An 18242-nucleotide genomic window follows, 5' to 3' on the forward strand; every position below is an offset into this window, starting at 1 on the left:
AGAGAGAGAGAGAGAGAGAACACAAACTGTGATAAGGATTTAAACAAGCTAATTAACTGCACTGTTTTCTCTGTAACTCACTGGGAAAAGAATGACAGATGGTGATGCTGTTTGAAGACTGAACTCTAATCCTATCCTGTATGATCAATCCCTCAATGAGATGTGGCCTACACGTTGCTTTTCTATTAGTCGGCTTATGGGATATGAATGGCACTGTGCAACAATTTTCTTATCATCAACACATCTCAGAACTAACGATGAGCCGGTCTCAACAATTCCAGCAAACATTCCAGCCCGACAATTCATTCCAACTAAATAAATACATATTTACAGGAACCAATATGTAGGATTCCGAGGTATGGAGCATCCTTTAACTTGTAAGACAGTTACCTAATGTATATACATCACAATGGGAGGAGCTAAAATAGATCAAAATACTGTATTGTAAGAATAGTGGGGCATTGCTTATACTGGCTTCTGCCTGTAAATACCCATTTTGTTTCTTTCAGGGTACATGACCTCATGAAGAAGTGCCCATAAAAAGTATGTACCTCCCTTTAAAGTTTCATCTTATTCTTGTCGATCATTAAATTAGGCATTAACCTAAGACTATAGCCGCACTGTAGTCCAGACATTTTGCTGACATTTGCTGAAGGAACTTCAGAATGTAAGAATGCAAATGTCAGAGTCGGATGCTCTGCACATGTGAGAATACAGCAGGAAAATGTCTGGAAAATCCTCGGCATTTGAGTCGATGTGTTGATGATGTTTCTAACGCGTGATGGACGGAAAACTGAAAAAACTCTAAATAATACAAATATGTCATGATGGAAAAAAGGGAGTGTCGTCGGGAGAGCTGGAGCTAATCCCAGCTCACATTGGGCCAGAGGGGGGGGTACAACCTGGGCGGATAGCAAGTGTGTCATAGGACTGACATATAGAGACACACAACAAAATATCTACTGGCAATTTAGAGTCTGCAATGATACAAGGCTGCATGTGTGTGTTACATGAATTATACAAGGACTGTGGAAGGAAACCCCACACAGAAAGTCCCTAGTAGAACCAGGGATTGAACCTAGAACGTTAAAGCTGTGAAACTAGAGTCCTAAACACTATACCGCCAATATTCACAATCATTTTCAGTATTATCATCATTCTGTTAGAGTTTCACAATGGATACAATATTCCTTTCCCCTATCACCACCTATCACGTGATCTTTGAGAGACGGTGTTTGCTGCATACTGAACCCTAATGTAAACATCCAGAGTAAACAGAGGGTTTTGCTGACTTACATCGCTCCTGCTGTCCACATCTTTGAACTTGTCCAGATGTGATTTGATGGCAGCCAGGTTCTCCTCCTCCACATAGCTGAACAGAGTCTGGACAGCCAGGGAGGTCATCTTCAGGGAGGTGGTGGTATCCATGGCTCGCTTCTAAGCGCCTGTACACCACTGTAGAGCGAGAGAAAAGCAGGTTAGCATTCACAGTGAGTAACAGGACAACGACAAATATCTATGTAGCCAGCACAGCACAGGCTGGTACTGTCACACAACTGTATGACTCTACTCAGAGAAAAACAGAGAAGTTCAAATCCTGACATGGAAGCAGGGTGTGGTGTCTCTTTGAAATGATGCTGTGGAATAAACAAGTGTCCAAACTCAAGTCACACGCACAAACTAACACAGACAAACACAAAACACAGGCTGGATCTCTTTTTTAAAAAAGGAGTTACAATAATTGACCCAGTTATAATAAATTAAAACAAGAAAAGAGGGTGTCATATTTTAAAAGAGAAAGAATACACATCTGCTGTATAGGTGGAGACTTGCAGAATAAACAGGTCTGTGTTTGATGTATATTTGTGTGTGTGTGTTCCTTATGTAGTGTTTCCCTGCCATTTTGTATTTTTCTTATTTTTCAAAGTTAAAGTAAAGCCAAAGAGTGCAGTTTTGCTGTTAAGTCATGTATGCAAAACACACTTCCACAAAAGAAACAACCACAAAAATACTGCTGAAGAATCCTGAACCTTCGGGATGCATATTACTCAATCAATCGAATATTATTTGTATAGCCTATATTTACAAATCACAATTTGCCTCCATCTGTACAAGACGCGCCATTCTCTGTCCTTAACTCTCGACTAGGATGAGGGAACACTGCCAAAACCATCTCACTTAGCAGGAGAAAAAAACCCCACAGAAACCTCAGGGACAGTCACAAGTGAGGGATCCTGAAGTTTGTATATGCTGCGTCTAACAGAGCACATAAAAAAAATAACAACATTTTAAACATTCATGAGAAAAGACAGTGTCTAGCAGACTTATTCTTCCAGGATGTTTAAACTACGGCTACATCAGGACAATGCTCTGGACATTACACACTCATTATAAGAGCTAACAGGGGGCACTCAGTTCAGTCCAGTTTAGTTCCGTCTGCTCGCTCATGCTGAAAACATGAACTGAAATTAGTCTGCTCAGTACAATGAAGGCAGAGCGATCACGAGAAAGCTGCAGCGACTCATCAAATACCGCTGAAGAAAAACAATAGTCAACAACTTTCCTCCTTTGAAGAACTAATGACTCGGACAATTGATGCTCTCGACTGCGCACTCCAATTACAGCGAGAGCGACTTCCATTCCACCCTCCTCCACTGCCTTAAATTGGACTTTGTGAAACTTTGTGTACACTAAACAAGATAAGTGCCTTTTTTAATGAATGGAAGCACAACAGCTGCACAGTATTTTAATACAACTGCTTCAAATTGAGGGTAAAGAGCAGTAAGACACAGTTAGGTAACTACCTGCATCTGACAAATCAATGCTGACAGCCAACTTCTGGGAGATTATTTATAATTAGGCGGCACCTTAAAGGAAGTATTTTAAACCCAGACACAGATGAGCCTGTTTTTCTCTTTACTGAATCATCTTAAACCCATATTATGCAGGCGGTTTTTCTCTAATCACAGCAAAAGTCGGGCAATAAAGTTTGAGTTCACCAGACTCGATCTGGATTTTTATTTAAATCTACACCAAAATTTCACACACACTCATAAAATATATTCTCGAAATATGCTTGATTGTTTCATCAAGATCCAGGACTTATTCCCTGGGAGATCTGTGACAATGCCCTTTATATATAGCTTTATCAAAATAATAAAAAGGGTGAAAAAAATTCCTGGATATGTCCCCTCAATCGAATCTTTTACGTTTTAATGGGTTCTCTGTTGGCCCATGCATGTTCCATCCTCCCAACAAGCTTTGTGGTAATCCGTCCAGTATAGTTTTTGCGTAATCCTGTTAAATAACAGACGCCAATGAATACACAACCTTCTTGGCGGAGGTAATCAAATTCTTTTAGCTGCTTGGCAGTTACTTCCTCCCATTAACAAAATCTCCACAAAAGAATAATAAAATATCTATAAAAACTAGAATTGCACTCAATACAGCACACACCTCCGGCAAGGTCCAGCTGTCCCCTTATGAAACCAGATTTAGATTCATTGGTCCGGATTTTTATTTGGATCTTTACCAAATTGCAAACACTCTCACATTAAATATCAGAACCCTGAACATGCCAGTTTTCATTCCCATCAAGATCACTGAATTATTCTCTGAGAAATCAACACAAAATGTAATGGGTTCTTTCTTGACCCCACCCTTCCACCAACTTTCAATAAAATGGATTAGTAATTTTTGTCTTATTCCTTCTGACAAACAAACAGCAATGAAAACATGGCCTCTTTGGCTGAGGTAAAAAATCTCCCATTATTATATGTACACTGAAAAGAAATGTTGTTTGTCTTTGTTGTATCAGGGATTCAGTCGATCGATGAGAAACTCATTAAATATTCATCAAGTTGGGCTCTTCCATCGCGGTCAGCCTTCCTTCCTGCCACAATTACACGAAATTACTCGGCTGCGTTCCTCGCGAGTTGTCCTGGAAACCGGTTTCACATAAAGACTATCAAACACACTGCTCAGTATTTCACCATAATCCCTGAGGCGAGCCGCTCGGGCTCAGGTCACAAAATGCTTAAATGTCACATGCCTGTGAGGCTGCAAGTACAAAGGCCCAAAACAGTCAGTTCACTTCAGTCACATCCAGAGCTGCCAATCAATGACTATCTACACGTTTTTCCTTTTCCCCCCCAACTCTGACCCTGTTTCCCCAGTCAGACACCACCTATAGCTCTTCCTCCATAACACACAGTGTCACACACAAATGGGGGAAAAAATCCTTTGTTTACAGTGAAGCCTGTTGACACACCCTCCTCAGCTCCTTGTCTCTCAGCACAATGGTTGGAAGATAACGCCACACAAGAACCAATCAGTAAACATGCATCTCTCTCTCTCGGTTGAGCTATGATCAAATGGGAGTTCACACACATCCTTTCTAAACACAACACACCCGCCCAGTAAAACCAGCAGAGAAAACCCACCTATATAGAAGCAGCAACAAATGATTAAAGCCCACTAGAGGAGACTTGAGATGTGGTCTCTGGAAAAACAAGGTTAAAAGAAGAACCTCTTACCTCGGTGCAGGGTGAAACTTATATTTGGGCTATTTAACACCAATCTTTATCCGCCGCTTACTCACACACTGTATCAACAAGCACTGCCAGGCTCACGCTCAGCATCCCCCCCTTCACTCAAGGATGAATATTGAATGAGGGGGCTGGCCTACGCCCATCTCCTCCCAACACAATAGACACACGCATCCTGCATTTCATTCATTACATGCACTGGCTCAGCACCAGTAATACAGATAAAAGGGGAGAGCCGATTATTCTGTCGGCCTAATGTGGGTGATTTAATTTAATGAGCGATACAATAAAGTAACATTAGGGTGATATTAATGTGGAGCTATCACTGGCACAGATTAGTACTGAAGTCACTTGAGTGTGTTTCAATGACTTAATTGCTCATCAGTTTAAGCCAAAAAATATTAAGCTGGTCCTGGTTTTCTGTGGTTTTTGTTCAAATATCCACTACTATCGGCCATTTTTACCTCCTGGGTTGGGCAGAAAAATCTTGACGAAATCAATATTACAATATTTTCATTTTAAAACACATATATATATATCAATACATTCAAATTATTATTCAATAGTGATATCATATATTTTCCCTTTGGAAAACATTCAACACAAATGTTGAATAACTCCCTATCAGGACACAAATACTCACACTTGAAAAGCCAGAACTAGTCACATTTTTAATAAAGCTAATTATTTTGCTTTTAGAAGAAAAACAAATCAACTTTGGAAATTGGTGCAGATCAATTTCAACTCATTGATTAATTGACCAATTGTTTCAGTTCTTATTTTAGGAGGAGGTTGTTTGTGCTTTCAGACATTTACACTGTTGTCCCTGGGAATCCTTCAAGGATCCCGATGACACAAATCCGGCACATGTTCAGGGAACTGATATCCATGTTAATGAGAGAGTTGTTTTCTCCCCACAGTCGCCAAAGTGCTTGCTCATTGCGGGAACTGCTTCTCGACCTTACTATGTTAAGTGCCTTGCGATAATGTTTATTATGATTTGGCGCTTTACAAATAAATCTGAATTGAAGTGACATGAGGCATCCCCTTCTTTTTTCAGCATTCCAATTAAAACACTGAAATAAATAAATATAAAAAACACGTGTCACATAACTGTAAAGCAGAAAAGCAGAAATAAATCATAGAGCAAACCCAAATCCCTCGTGATACGTTGCCTGGTTTCACTTCACATCACATATGGTATTTATGTCAAAACACAAACCACTGGATATCATCATAAAAGCTCAAATACAGCACCAGTCAGCTGAGCCGTTATCTGAACTTGAACATGAGCCGAAGAAGCAACACTGGATAGGATCTCTAAATTTAACCAGTCAGCTCTTCGTGTCATGTGAAACTGCTGAGAACTCAACTTCCAACACATGCTCGAAAAAAACACATGTTCCCATGTTCGATAAGGGAAAATGAAGCTGGACTTTTTAAACACAAGTATAAACTTTGTACGTGCACGTGTCTTACATTAGTGGGGGGTCTGGCTCTTACTTTGGAAAGTGTCACCTGAGTAAACCTGCAACTTAAAACGGATCCCTGGTGACAGGAGCTGCTGGAAAGTGAAGGTCTGACAAACACACAAACAGCCGGAGCACAGTGTCAACTAACCGGTGACAACACACACACACACACACAGAGGATTTCTGATAAAGGGTTCAACAACTCCCAGTTTCCTTCCGCAGCGGGGAGACGTGACCACAAACCAGTGGCCAGTGCCTCGTCCTGTCAATAAGTTCACATCTGGATGACGCACGCGCAACACATGGCTTCAAATGGCACCACACGCGTGAAGGAAGACGCGTAATAAACTTTGTTGTTTTTCTACTTTATGGCAGACAGGGGTTTCACACTCGTGGTTGAAAAGCAAAGTGACTTCCTGTGTTCAGTTCTGTCACAACAACACAACAAGCTAGCTGAGCAGGCTAACGTTAGCTGCAGCGAGGCTAGCTCCCCAACAGGTCCTCCTTCCCCCCTTTTTCACGTCTAAAAAGTGAAGGAAAACAAGAAAGAACAGACACAGTCAACAGATTAAAGTCTTCTTACCCAGACCGAGCTGCTCTGAGGCCGTTCAAACCCCCCGGCTCGGGTAATGAGGTTAAATAAACCACTTTTTCACGTCATACTGGGGATCTGTGGCTGTTTTACACAGCAGCGTTGACCTACTGCTACAGTGAAGCTCCGCCCACTACTACCTCTGGTTACACACACACACGCGCGCACACACACACCACATATTTACTCAAATGCTTAACAATCAATATTTAAAGTGATTTTTCTGATTCAGTTCAGATTTTGAAAAACACAAAATGTTATGTTATTTTTCAGGAAACAAAAATTCCCACGTGATGTAGAAACTTGAGCTCCAGCCTTAACAGCGAATCAGTGATAATAATGTAAAAAAATACAGAATTCACATGTTTCTGAGTATTTTTTCTTTTCATACTTTAATACATTGAGTCAATGACACCTATTTTGCTAAAGCAGTTTTTTAAAAAAAGGACTTTTATTTAAAATGTAGTAATTTTGTATTATGGTACTGCTCCATTTATAGTCTTAAAGGATTTGAATAGCACAACACCACTCCATCGCCTGTTACATTAATGCATATTGACTGTAGATGATGGGCCTCAAGTTGAGAAGCCAGGAACATGTGTTGAGATTGTTTTAATACTTTCTGCAGTGTCTTCAGGTGCCAGCCACACACACATGAATGTAATGTATACTGTGTTAAAAGATTTGGAGGAGTTAAGTATGTATTGGACCTAATAATTTGAATTATGATAAATTAAACTTGTTTTCCTTATGATTAAATTAAATGATTAAAATATGAAAATGGGAATGCCGATGTCATTTTTCTCCCTTGTGTTTAACTTAAAGTTTAAACAACATAGGCATTTTACTTACAGCAGGAAAGCTACAAGAACAATTTGGTATTCACTATTAATGCAATTAAAATTTTCAGTCACAGCAATCACTCTACCAATATTAATTTTCCATTATTGGAAAAAAATAAGACATATTTTCCAACCATCACTTTAGTGTTTAAAAATAATTTCTCTTTATTTTGCCACATAAATCAGAATTTTAATGTACTGTTATACAAATCTTTCAATAAATTTCCTTCTGACACAAAAATAACCATTATGTTACACAGGCGCACACTCACACGCACTACATGGACACATGCCCACACATACTCACACAGGCACACATGCATCCATACGCACAAAACAATATGCGCCGTTCATGATTTGGCACTTTGGACATGTGGAGCAGTTTGCATTGATCTGCTGGTTTGGGTGGCCATGCAGTGCAATAATCGCTATGTTTGTAGAATGACATCCCTTTCCCTTAGGTGGGCCGCACTCGCCGACACGGGGCCCAGGCTACAAATATAGATAACGCTAGACCACATCTACATGTACAGATCACATGAATACTGGTACGTACACACACACACACACACACACGCACACGGAGTTATGGCAGGAATATGCAATGTTAGAAAGACAGAAAAAGAAATGAAGAGGTCCATATTTCAAAGCTCACCACTGCTGCTTTGTTATTATTTTTTACATGACACGAATGCACGAAACCAACTAAATATACTGACAAGTTTTCAAAAAAGAAAAACATATGCACAACTTCAAGGTGTTTATGATATTGTGGGCTTAAATTCCCCAGACTACTTCCTTCTCTAACAGATACGTAAAAATGTGACTCGTTTGACTGTTTGAACAACAGCTTGGTGCGTTTGACATCGTGTTCTCCACACCACATTTTCTTCACTAAACCCCTGAAAGTGTCTCATGAACTGCTGAGTGTTGTTAAGCGTAACCTGGATGAAGTGGAAGGCTGAAGGTGAGCCATGGACCGGAAAAACAACATGAGGAACCAGTGTCTCTTACACCATACAGTAAATGCACCCTGAAACATCCCCTAATCTAACATAAGAGCACACAATATGAATTAAGACCATGAAACTACAGTTGGTCTATGTCTTTGAATTTTGTACAATAAAATGTCACATACATAAATAACTGGAGTTGGTCAGATTTCCTCACAGACGAATGCAAATTGCACATATGGCTGCAGACAGGATTTAACGCCTGAATACATTAACTGTGCATCAATTTGGAAACTTTATTTTTTTTTATACATTCAATTGGTTTTTAATAATTAATGCTACAACATCATATTACATTAAATTAGTCTTCAGTAAATGTGGTAATCGGATTTAGATTTCTGTTGCACCTCTCAGATTTAAGAGTTTAAGAATAGACTTTAACTTCACAAGTGTTCAGCAGTGATGTTAATCCACTGTTTTACCAATTAAACAATTTAATTATTTAGACTTGCACTGATTAAATATTTTTGGAGACTTAACAGTTTCACAGAGGCATTTGAACACAGAGGAAACCTGTTGTGTGAAAAAAGATGAACACATTAAATAAAAAAAATCATCATACACCTGAACCCATGGTCAGAAATCTTAAAAAAGAACAAAAACAAAGGTTTTCTATATCACGACAGGTTAATAAACTCCCTTTGAAACACACATTTATCTGATCTGAGTGAGACAAAAAAAAAAAAGCGGCAGATATGAATAATATTAAAAAGAAACAGAAATCCATGTTTAGACTTCCCAACGCTGGAGATGGACGAAATTTGGATTGCACAGTCAATTCATCCCAGAAAGAAGCAAAAAATAAAAACAAAACATTGAAGAATGGTTTTCCAATAGTGACGTCACAAAAATCCAAATACAAAACAAGTACAATGCGAATTCTTCTCCAATAAAGGTTTTTAAAAAAGACACAGATCAGACGATGTTTTGAGGATCCTAAGGCCTGTTTGAAATTGGCAGCTGATGATAAAGAATTATGTTTCTTTTACATGAACACATTTCGCTGTTTCCACCTAACAGAGGCTTGTATCCAGACAATGACAAAAACCCTCCACATACTGCACTTCTACTGCGTCTGTATAACCCAACACCACACTGCTTTCAGGCTTCTGCAGCGTGCCGTCATGACCGAGTACATAGAGGGTTTAAGGCAGCTTGGAGGTCTTCAATTCCACTCATGTAATGCAAAGTTACCACTATCACTCATTAGTTTACACTGTGGCCATTGTTACATCCTGGTCTCTTCTCCATGTCAGAAGTGTGATTGCTGTCGTCCTTGCTACTGGAAGTCTCGACAGGACGTTTGTGTTTTCTGTCTGTTAGGATTCTCAGAGCGTCCGATATTTGGTTCCTTGTCAAGTAAACAGACTCGCCGCGCTCCAGTCTCTCAGTGGTTTCTAGTTCGTCTCAAGTGTTCCTGCTGCTGTAGGGACTGTGCGGCGCCACGCCGAGCCTCATGAGGCTTTGGCTTTCTGGTTGCAGTTGTTGTCTGTGCTGTTGTGCTCCACCTGGTTGTCCTGTAGGCCGTCCTTCAGCTCCTTGGCCTGCCGGCGTCTCGATCTGACGGGCAGGGCCAGGACCACCAGCAGACACAGAAGGTGTAAGCAGTAATAGCAGGACCTGCACAGACATAGCACAGTGAGAATCATCACAACACAGATCAATAACCAGTGCTGAACATGGAATTATAAGTTAGTTTTTAGTGTTGTTAGGCTACAGCAGTGACTCTACGACCCTGTTCACACCTGTCATTAAAATGCATCCTGAATGTGTCTCCTGTGTCCACTTGTGATTGGAACTCATTTCCTCACTCCATATGCAAATAAATAGGTCGGTCACATTTGTGTAACTAAATAAGTTAGTTTTGACCCAGTCTGACTTTACAGATGTGTCGATTGTCAATGTGTTTTTGTGTGTACTGGTGTGTGTTTGTGTGTATGAGCGGCATGCTAATATAAAAAAAAAATCAGCGTATTGTCACTGAGAAGCATAAATTTACATTGGATTAATTGTGAAACTCTAGCGGGTCAGAAGACGTCAGCTGAGGGGGTGGGCCTTCATATGCGACCCGGGACGTATTTGCGTTAACAAAGCAAAAAAAAAAAAGGCCACATACGTCCCAGACGACCTTGGACTGTGGTCGGACTGATCGGATCTCAGGATACATTAAGGATGCATTTGTAATCGTTCAGACCTGAACTTAGAGCAGACCACTTGTGATCAGATCTGATGCCGGGTCTGAACGGTGTTGATCTGACGGCTGGTCAGTCCATCACTTTGGTTCAGACTGAAATAGTAACAGCTACTGGATATCATTGTGTGAATGTTAGCTTGCTGATTCTAGAATAAGCACTGTACATGAGTACAGCCCCCTGTGGTTCTGTTACTCAATGGAAAGCAATGAATGACATATATAATATATAATATGATATATAATATGAGCAGTGGCTCAATGCGTATCATTTACAGAAGAGAGATATAAAAGTTTTAATCGAAATGTGAAATAATTGCTAAAATTTGCTTAAAAACAAACTACTTCTCAACCAACCTCAATCAATTCCAGACTATACAGTTATGCTTATTATGTAATTGACCAAACCAATACCCAGAGATATCATTTCCTGCTCCGTTAATGAGTTAATGAGTTAATAATATCTGTTTTGTATCTCCTGTCCGTCGGCCACGTGCTCCGCTAAATGACGCCGGCCATTGTCAGCTGTATATTTCGTGGCAGCAGGCGAGCACTGTTAAGGCCGTTGGTTTTATTTCCCTCATAATCAATCCTCCCCATCCTCTGCTCATTAAGCTGTCTCGTTAACGGTTACAGCCTGTTACCGCTAACAAAAGGCAACCAGGTTAATGAAAAAGTGTTAATTTCTGCACTGTGGGCAGTAACTTCATCTACAAGCTCGATATTAAAACGATTATGCACAACAACGGCGTGCAAAATTCCCGCTACTAATTACTTGATAGAGAGGCCTACAGTTTCTCCTTCTACTCTGATACTTGATGTAATTTTCTTCGCCGTGTCAGTAGCACAACTCAAAGCAGTTTTGTATCAGTAACACACTATTCAATCAAACGCACATACCTGTAGAATTTGAGTGAGGGTGCCACGGTGAGTAGGACGAATGGCACAACTGTGTAGCTAATGGCGACCTGAGTCCACGCCCATGTGATGACATCATAGATGCACTTGTACGAGTCAGAGACCAGGAAGTATGGTCTGATGTTGTGCCTTACCTGGAGGAGAAGAAAAATAATTTCTCAACATGAAATTCAAGCAAATGAAGCAGCACACAGTGAAGTAAACTTTAAAATGATAAGTGGTTATTATTTATCTTCTACCTCTTTAGAGAAGTCTAACTCTGATCATGTCTGTGTCACCCGGGGCCAGTAGTATAATGATGTCATGGGGTCAGGGGTCTTTGTGTCGTTTATCTCTTCCTGTACCGACACTCCTCTACTGTCTCTACGTACTGTAAATATGCTCTTGGCTTCTTCTTTCACAAAACCAGAGTGAAGTGATCTGGCTTAGCAGAGATTAGTGGTAATGGCCTCACACTTAACATGAGGTATAAGCGGTACACAGCTATCATTATCCCCTGAGTCTCCATAAAGGGATTTTGTTGCATGTTTGTTGGTCTGCTAAGTAGCTGTGGTAAATCTAAAGTGTTCATAGACTCTGTCAGGACAGAGGGAAAACAAATAAATCAATGTTCGGGGAAGAATGTCTGGATCAAATGTGGGATCAACCTCTCCTGCAAGGGCAAAATATGTCACTCCGGAATATGGATTTTTATCTTCTTTGTTCAATCTGGCGAGAAAAGCTGTAACACTAGATCCTGTACAAACAGAAACAGTGTGTGTACTCACTGCACGTGCTGCCATCGTCATGCCGATGCCGGTGAGGAAGGTCAGATAGTAGCCGGGGTACACCCCGTGCCACATGGCCGACAGCAGGAAGGTGGCAGCAGTGGGGTTAATGGGACAGCGCTCGTAGCACACCCTGCAGACAGGACACACATTCAGTGTTTGAACCAAGCAAACTCATGTAGAAACAAATAAAAAGCTTAATTGCAATTCTGTGTGTTTTCTAATAAAGGCCTTTGCACACTCAACATGTTTTTAGTAGAAGTAGAAGAAGAGCAACTTCCTCTTCTATCCAGTCTGATATCAAGTTTATTTGTTGATTTATTTAATATATCAAAATGATGTGATCTACCCAATTTCAAGCAAAGGATGGAGCAGGGGACCCAACTCCTGTCGAAGAAAACTAATGAAGCAACCGTGCACATCTGAGACTGTTAACAAATACAGTAAAACAAGACCTTTGTCAAATTAAATACTCAACTTAATTTGTTCCAGATGTTGCAGCAGATGTGAACAGTCAGGTGAATTGAACATTTGGAATTATTCTCTATTTTGTGGCGTTTATTTGCATTTCTCTAAATGTACAAAGGCCTTAGCGCTAAGCATTTGCAAAACATTTTGTGGCATTTGAACAATCAAAACATTGAATCCTTGACTTGAGATATGGAGATATGTATAATACTCTCACACAGACGGAAGATTAGAACCTGAACGCTTTTACCTTTTGAGCCAAAGAGCTGTCTGGATATTCCAGTTGTCTAGGAACATCTTGAAACTGGTGGCAAACTAAAATGGGATTGTAAAAAAAATACACTTTTAGGGCTTTAGTTGAAAAGGGGCATTATCATGATTTAATCGATCTCATAAACAGAGCCTGACCTCAATGTCCAGAATCCTGAGATTTGATATCATGTCCCACCGTGGGGAGCCATCTTTGTTGTATCCATTGAAGCCGAATCCGGCTGCGTTGTTGATAGCATCAGCTGCAGGAGAGAGGCACAAATGTTTCTGAGTTCTAAAACAGCAGCAGTGATCGATGGCTACGCATCGGTTTAATCTCAGTTTGAGAAGCAATGACAGAAACAGATGGGGGATGCAGCATCATATGTATTTGTCACCAGAGAGAATAAAGAGCTGCAGTTTTGGAATTCACCACTAGATGACACCGTTACGTCAAGAAACATCATTAAGTAAGACTTTGGATTTCTTTTTTTAGGTAACACTCTACTTTAAAAATAACCGAGTTCTCCGAGGCCAGAGCAAATCAGTGAGTTCATGCCACTCAATGGAACAGAGGCGCCGAACAACAAAGCTGCAACATAACTATACAAAAATCACATCAGATTCAATCCTGCTTCATCTCAATATTCACTGAATTTAACCTGTGTTGCCTCTCTCTTTTGATGCTTGTTAGAATAATGTATTCATTCATTTTCAAACAATCAAATAAAAATATGAATCTTCATATCAAATAAGTGGTCAGGAAATGTGTTCTGCTGCGAGACATTCATTTCAAACTCACCGAGTGTCCAGACAAAGTAGTACTTCGGCCTAAGTGCCAGCATGGCCACGTAAAGGTAGATGACCTGAAGATGGAACGGCGTGGTGCGGACAAATTCGTCGTTTATGGAGTGCTCCACCGGGATCAGCTTGCACAGGAACAAATAGGTGCCCAGCGAGATGGCACACGTGCACAGCTTGGAGATGACGTCATTCTGCGTGAGGAGGAGAGGAGAGAAGGGGGAGGGGAGAAAAACTCATTACACTGCATTATACCCAAAAAGGAACAATAACCACATTTCGTGATGTGATACTTAGAAAACGTTGCAAACACAAGGTTAACTCCAGTCCCTGAGCATTCTTTCATGTTTTAAATTTAGCAGCGCTTGTGTTCGACTGTCTGTCTTTTCTCTTCTGAGATAAACACACACTTAAATCTTGGAGAATTATTTCATTATTAACGCGTGATACAGACAGAACACAGAAATAACCTTGAGGTTTAGACGTTTGGGTCATAACATTCTCAAAGTCTCAGTTTCTCAAAAGGGGTCCAAAAGAATTATAATTGGGCGCAGGCTCCTTTAAAAAAACTCTACTCTGTGCCTTTTATTACACATTACCCAAATATGCACTCAAAAGAGAATTGCACGGTTCAAAGTCCCACTTTGCAAAATCAAAACCCCTAATGATGATTTCAAGTAATCTCTTTGTGGATTTGAAGCATTTTCGAACATTTTTCCCACCCTAACACTAAATGTAGGTCGATTTCCCCACAGTGTTTACAGACATGCGCTGTGCACTTCTTCTCCACGGTTATTTATTGTTCATCCTGTCTGCATATAATAGTTTTCAGACTACAACTACACAGAACCTCCACAGAGGTGTGTTGTACCTTGGGTGAGGGTTCACTCTGCTTGTACTTCCCGTTCTCCTTGCCGTTGGCGTTCTCCTGGTGACGTGGCTGGTAGCAGGTGCCTTCGATAAAAGCCATGTAGTCGTTGTAGGAGCAGGTGGGCCCGGCCAGGATGCCCATGAAGTTACAGTTGTAGCTCAGGTACTCCAGCAAGCTGGGCATCCGACTTGAGGGCAAAAAGGAAGGAAAAAGGGGCAGACATATTAGGACAACAAAATGTTTTTCATTACACAGTCCAACACCGACTCAACCCAGGAATTTGTGCCTTAGAGCGGTAGTTCCAAATCCTTTTTTGAAACATCAATTTAAAAGAAAGTGTAACGGTACACCAGACAAAACACCACTTGTGAGGATGGTTGCCCGTCCACTGAGAAACCAGGAGGGAGGGTCTGAGTGCTTTTACCGACTCCGAAGAGTTTGTGGTCTCTTACTTTTCTCTGATGAATTTATTCTGCTCAGGCAGCAATCGAACTGTCTGAACAGGAGATCTGGTTTCAACTGCTAATTCTCCACATTCCCAGTATCCGGGTCTGAGTTATCAGCTGACTGACAGCGAATTAACAAAGGTTTATGAAACAAAGATTTAGAACCTCATTTTCAAAGCCTTATATTACTATTACTACTATTAATAATAATGATAATAATAATACCAACAACATTACTGCCACTACTACTACTGCTACTACAAATAATAATAATAATCGTTATGTTAATAGCACTTTTATTGACAAAGGTACTTCACAAGAGAATAAGACGATAAAAACAATACAATTACAAACACTAAGATAAAGAGAAATTAAATAAAAGTAAATAGAATAAATATATAAAAATAAAATCACTTTTCTTTTAAAGAACGTTTTAAGACAGCACCAACTCATCTCCGTACACATATCCTGCTTTTTCCACAAATGAACCACACTACTGTCTCCAATACTAATGATTACTGGAAACCATTCTCCAGCTGCGTTACGGGATTGATGGGGCAATTCTGACAATATAGGTCACATGTGAGTAGTGAATGGAATGGTTCCCTAGATACCGGGCGCCTGACAACAGCTTGACAGCAACCCCAGAGAGCCTGAAGGGGAGGCGGCATGCTGAAATCAAGCCTTCACTAAAACTAAGAGCAGGATCTCCTTCACACTGAGCTTAATGCTGATTTGAAAATTCAGCTTAACCCAACATCTGAGGCAGTAAAAACATACCTGCGTCACATACCTGATAGCAAGGTATTTCTGACTGGGAGTCAGCTGCCCCTCTCGCTTGGTCATTCCTACAGGCAGACACACACACACACACACTTTAATTCATAGTATACACAAAAATCTGAATTTTTCATTCTGACTATCAAGGATTGTGGGTATTGGAACCCGAGCCTCGCCGGGGACAGAGCTACCTTGCAACACGGGGGCCATGGGGGAGCAGGTGTGAGAGGCCCCTACAATAGACATCATTTCTCACAGCTGAGTAAGCAGAGGACAGCGCGTGAGAGGTGGGAGAGGGACGAGAAGATGATGCAACAGTGAGAGCGGCGCTGTTGTGTGCGTAACCTCATTAGAACTCTTCATCTAACGTGACTCATTCCATTGTCCAGGCTGCTCGTTTGCACCGGCCTCATAATGAGGGAATATTCTGAGAGAGGACGATCTCGGCCAAACATTTTTCACAGCAGTTATCTTTACTAGCGAGAAGGTTTGTAAAGGTTGGCTCTGTTCTCTGGGCTAAATGCATCTGGGTACATTTGTTTTAATCAGTCTGCTCTTTGTTTATAAAGACCTGCGGTTATGGAGCTCATTAGACTGAACGCTCTGGCAACATGGGGCACAGGTATGGTTGAGCTGAGTTTATTTAAATTCTGCTGCTCCTCTGGCCACAATTAAACTGATTTAATGATCCCAATCAAAGGAACGGGAGGATGAACTCTGAGGCCCTGATAGTCTGGAATATGAGGTCTCCTAGTGTTTTACTGTACAGCTGCTTTTTCTGGAATTATTCAGAGGGCCTGTCTGTGAGAACACAAATATTCAAGTCAACTGTTTTACAAACATTTTCTGAACTTTTCCTGCCTTGCCCCTAATGTCCGAGTGTGGCCGGGGTGAGAATACAACAGGAAAATGCCCAGAGAATTCACAGCGAGTGAGAGGGCATGCTGAGGACACTTAGAAATGTAAAGATGGCGCCGACGTGAGTGGCAGCCTCTCCAGTAGCTCCTCCTAAATTTCCCTCGGGATCGATCCTAAATTTCCCTCGGGATCAATAAAGTATCAATCTATCCATCCGAACATCTATCTATCTGACATGCGGTGAATGCTAACGTAAAACCCCCCCCACAAGAAATACAGCAGTGGAATTTACAAACACTGCAGTGTGTGCATGTTTGCAAGTATAAACGACCAAGAGGTGTTAGTGAAGAGCAAACGCCTTGTTTCTTAGAACCAGTGATCTGAAAATACATTATACAACACACACCAACATATTAATTATTAGCATTCTAAATGTGAATATCCTGAGGGGCCAAGCAGGAAGTAAAAAAAACCTCTGAGTGACTCTCCTCACCCTCTCAATCTACAAGCCTCTTCTCACCTCCGATACCTGATCACACTTCATTTTAACGCCGGTGTCAAATCTCCATCTTTCTTTATTGTTCATAAGCACCTGAGATGCTTCAGTAATGACTCTTCATCTGCTTCAGAAAAGCTGAGACAGTCACGGGTCAGCCAGTGGAGGATCCCCTGGAGCATATCAAATAAAGCTGCTGGGACTTAAAAGGGTCTGCAGCGCTCCCGTGGCACATGATTGGTCGGCTACACAAACAGTACCTTGGCTTGTACACTGAGTCATGAATGGATGAAGGATTACCGTCCCCTGTTAACACTGTGCTGTTTTAATTCAAACTGGGCTTGTGTTTCAAGTCAGCCATTAAATACGCACAGAGAGGGAGGAGGGAGGGAGAGGGTGCATACTTGGTCACTGCTCGATTACATAACTGTTGATGCTCTCTTTGTGGTTCACTAGTCCACTGTTAGAAGTCACTACTGGGATGGAAACATGGCCTGTCGCCTTTTTTTTAATACTCCAAATAGAATTTTAGGGACACTTTAACTTTTGTCATGTCTGCCGCTGTGCTTCCTCATACAAGATACACACACACATGCTTTAGAGACACTTGTCTTACCGTCATGGATTTCAAACGCCAAGCTGGTGATCTTCTGCGTTATAACCATCATGGGCCTAAAAATGAGCATTAAACAGAAACGTTAATGTTAATATTTTCAATTCCAAACACCTTCCACTCTTTACAGCACAAACACTCACACACAACACAGTAAATATTATCGCATCATCATACCCGACCTTTACTGTGGATGTTTGTCTGTTGTTTTTAAGTTTAGTAAAGATCCTGTTAAACTGAGATCCCACTTCTTATTCTGCCAGCATCAATGCATCTTGAGTGACGGGCATTTGGAAAACACTTTGCGGTGCTTCGAAT

At 40.9% G+C, this 18242-nt stretch overlaps 2 protein-coding genes across 5 annotated transcripts in view; both read right to left on the bottom strand.

Annotated features, from left to right (window-relative positions):
• Positions 1 to 6751, bottom strand: part of kidins220a (kinase D-interacting substrate 220a) — a 46135-nt gene extending 39384 nt beyond the window's left edge. For 3 of the 4 annotated variants that reach the window (XM_035168709.2, XM_035168708.2, XM_035168707.2), the window contains exons 1-2: positions 6603 to 6751; positions 1297 to 1455 (exon numbers count right to left, since the gene is read on the bottom strand). In XM_035168709.2, the coding sequence (XP_035024600.1) occupies positions 1297 to 1428 (132 nt within the window). In that variant the 5' untranslated portion in view covers positions 1429 to 1455; positions 6603 to 6751. Of the gene's footprint in view, positions 1 to 1296; positions 1456 to 4535; positions 4664 to 6602 lie in introns of those variants that run through there. The other variant, XM_035168706.2, reaches the window with a different exon arrangement.
• Positions 6752 to 7593: 842 nt separating this feature from the next.
• Positions 7594 to 18242, bottom strand: part of mboat2a (membrane bound O-acyltransferase domain containing 2a) — a 39979-nt gene continuing 29330 nt past the window's right edge. The window contains exons 5-13 of the mRNA XM_035168380.2: positions 17928 to 17983; positions 15971 to 16025; positions 14732 to 14918; positions 13862 to 14054; positions 13219 to 13322; positions 13061 to 13125; positions 12343 to 12475; positions 11558 to 11709; positions 7594 to 10086 (exon numbers count right to left, since the gene is read on the bottom strand). Coding sequence (XP_035024271.1) covers positions 9921 to 10086; positions 11558 to 11709; positions 12343 to 12475; positions 13061 to 13125; positions 13219 to 13322; positions 13862 to 14054; positions 14732 to 14918; positions 15971 to 16025; positions 17928 to 17983 — 1111 coding nt within the window. The 3' untranslated portion in view covers positions 7594 to 9920. The remainder of the gene's footprint in view (positions 10087 to 11557; positions 11710 to 12342; positions 12476 to 13060; positions 13126 to 13218; positions 13323 to 13861; positions 14055 to 14731; positions 14919 to 15970; positions 16026 to 17927; positions 17984 to 18242) is intronic.

The sequence above is a fragment of the Hippoglossus stenolepis genome, chromosome 10, assembly GCF_022539355.2.
Source record: "Hippoglossus stenolepis isolate QCI-W04-F060 chromosome 10, HSTE1.2, whole genome shotgun sequence".
In the NCBI taxonomy this organism is placed as follows: Eukaryota; Metazoa; Chordata; class Actinopteri; order Pleuronectiformes; family Pleuronectidae; genus Hippoglossus; species Hippoglossus stenolepis.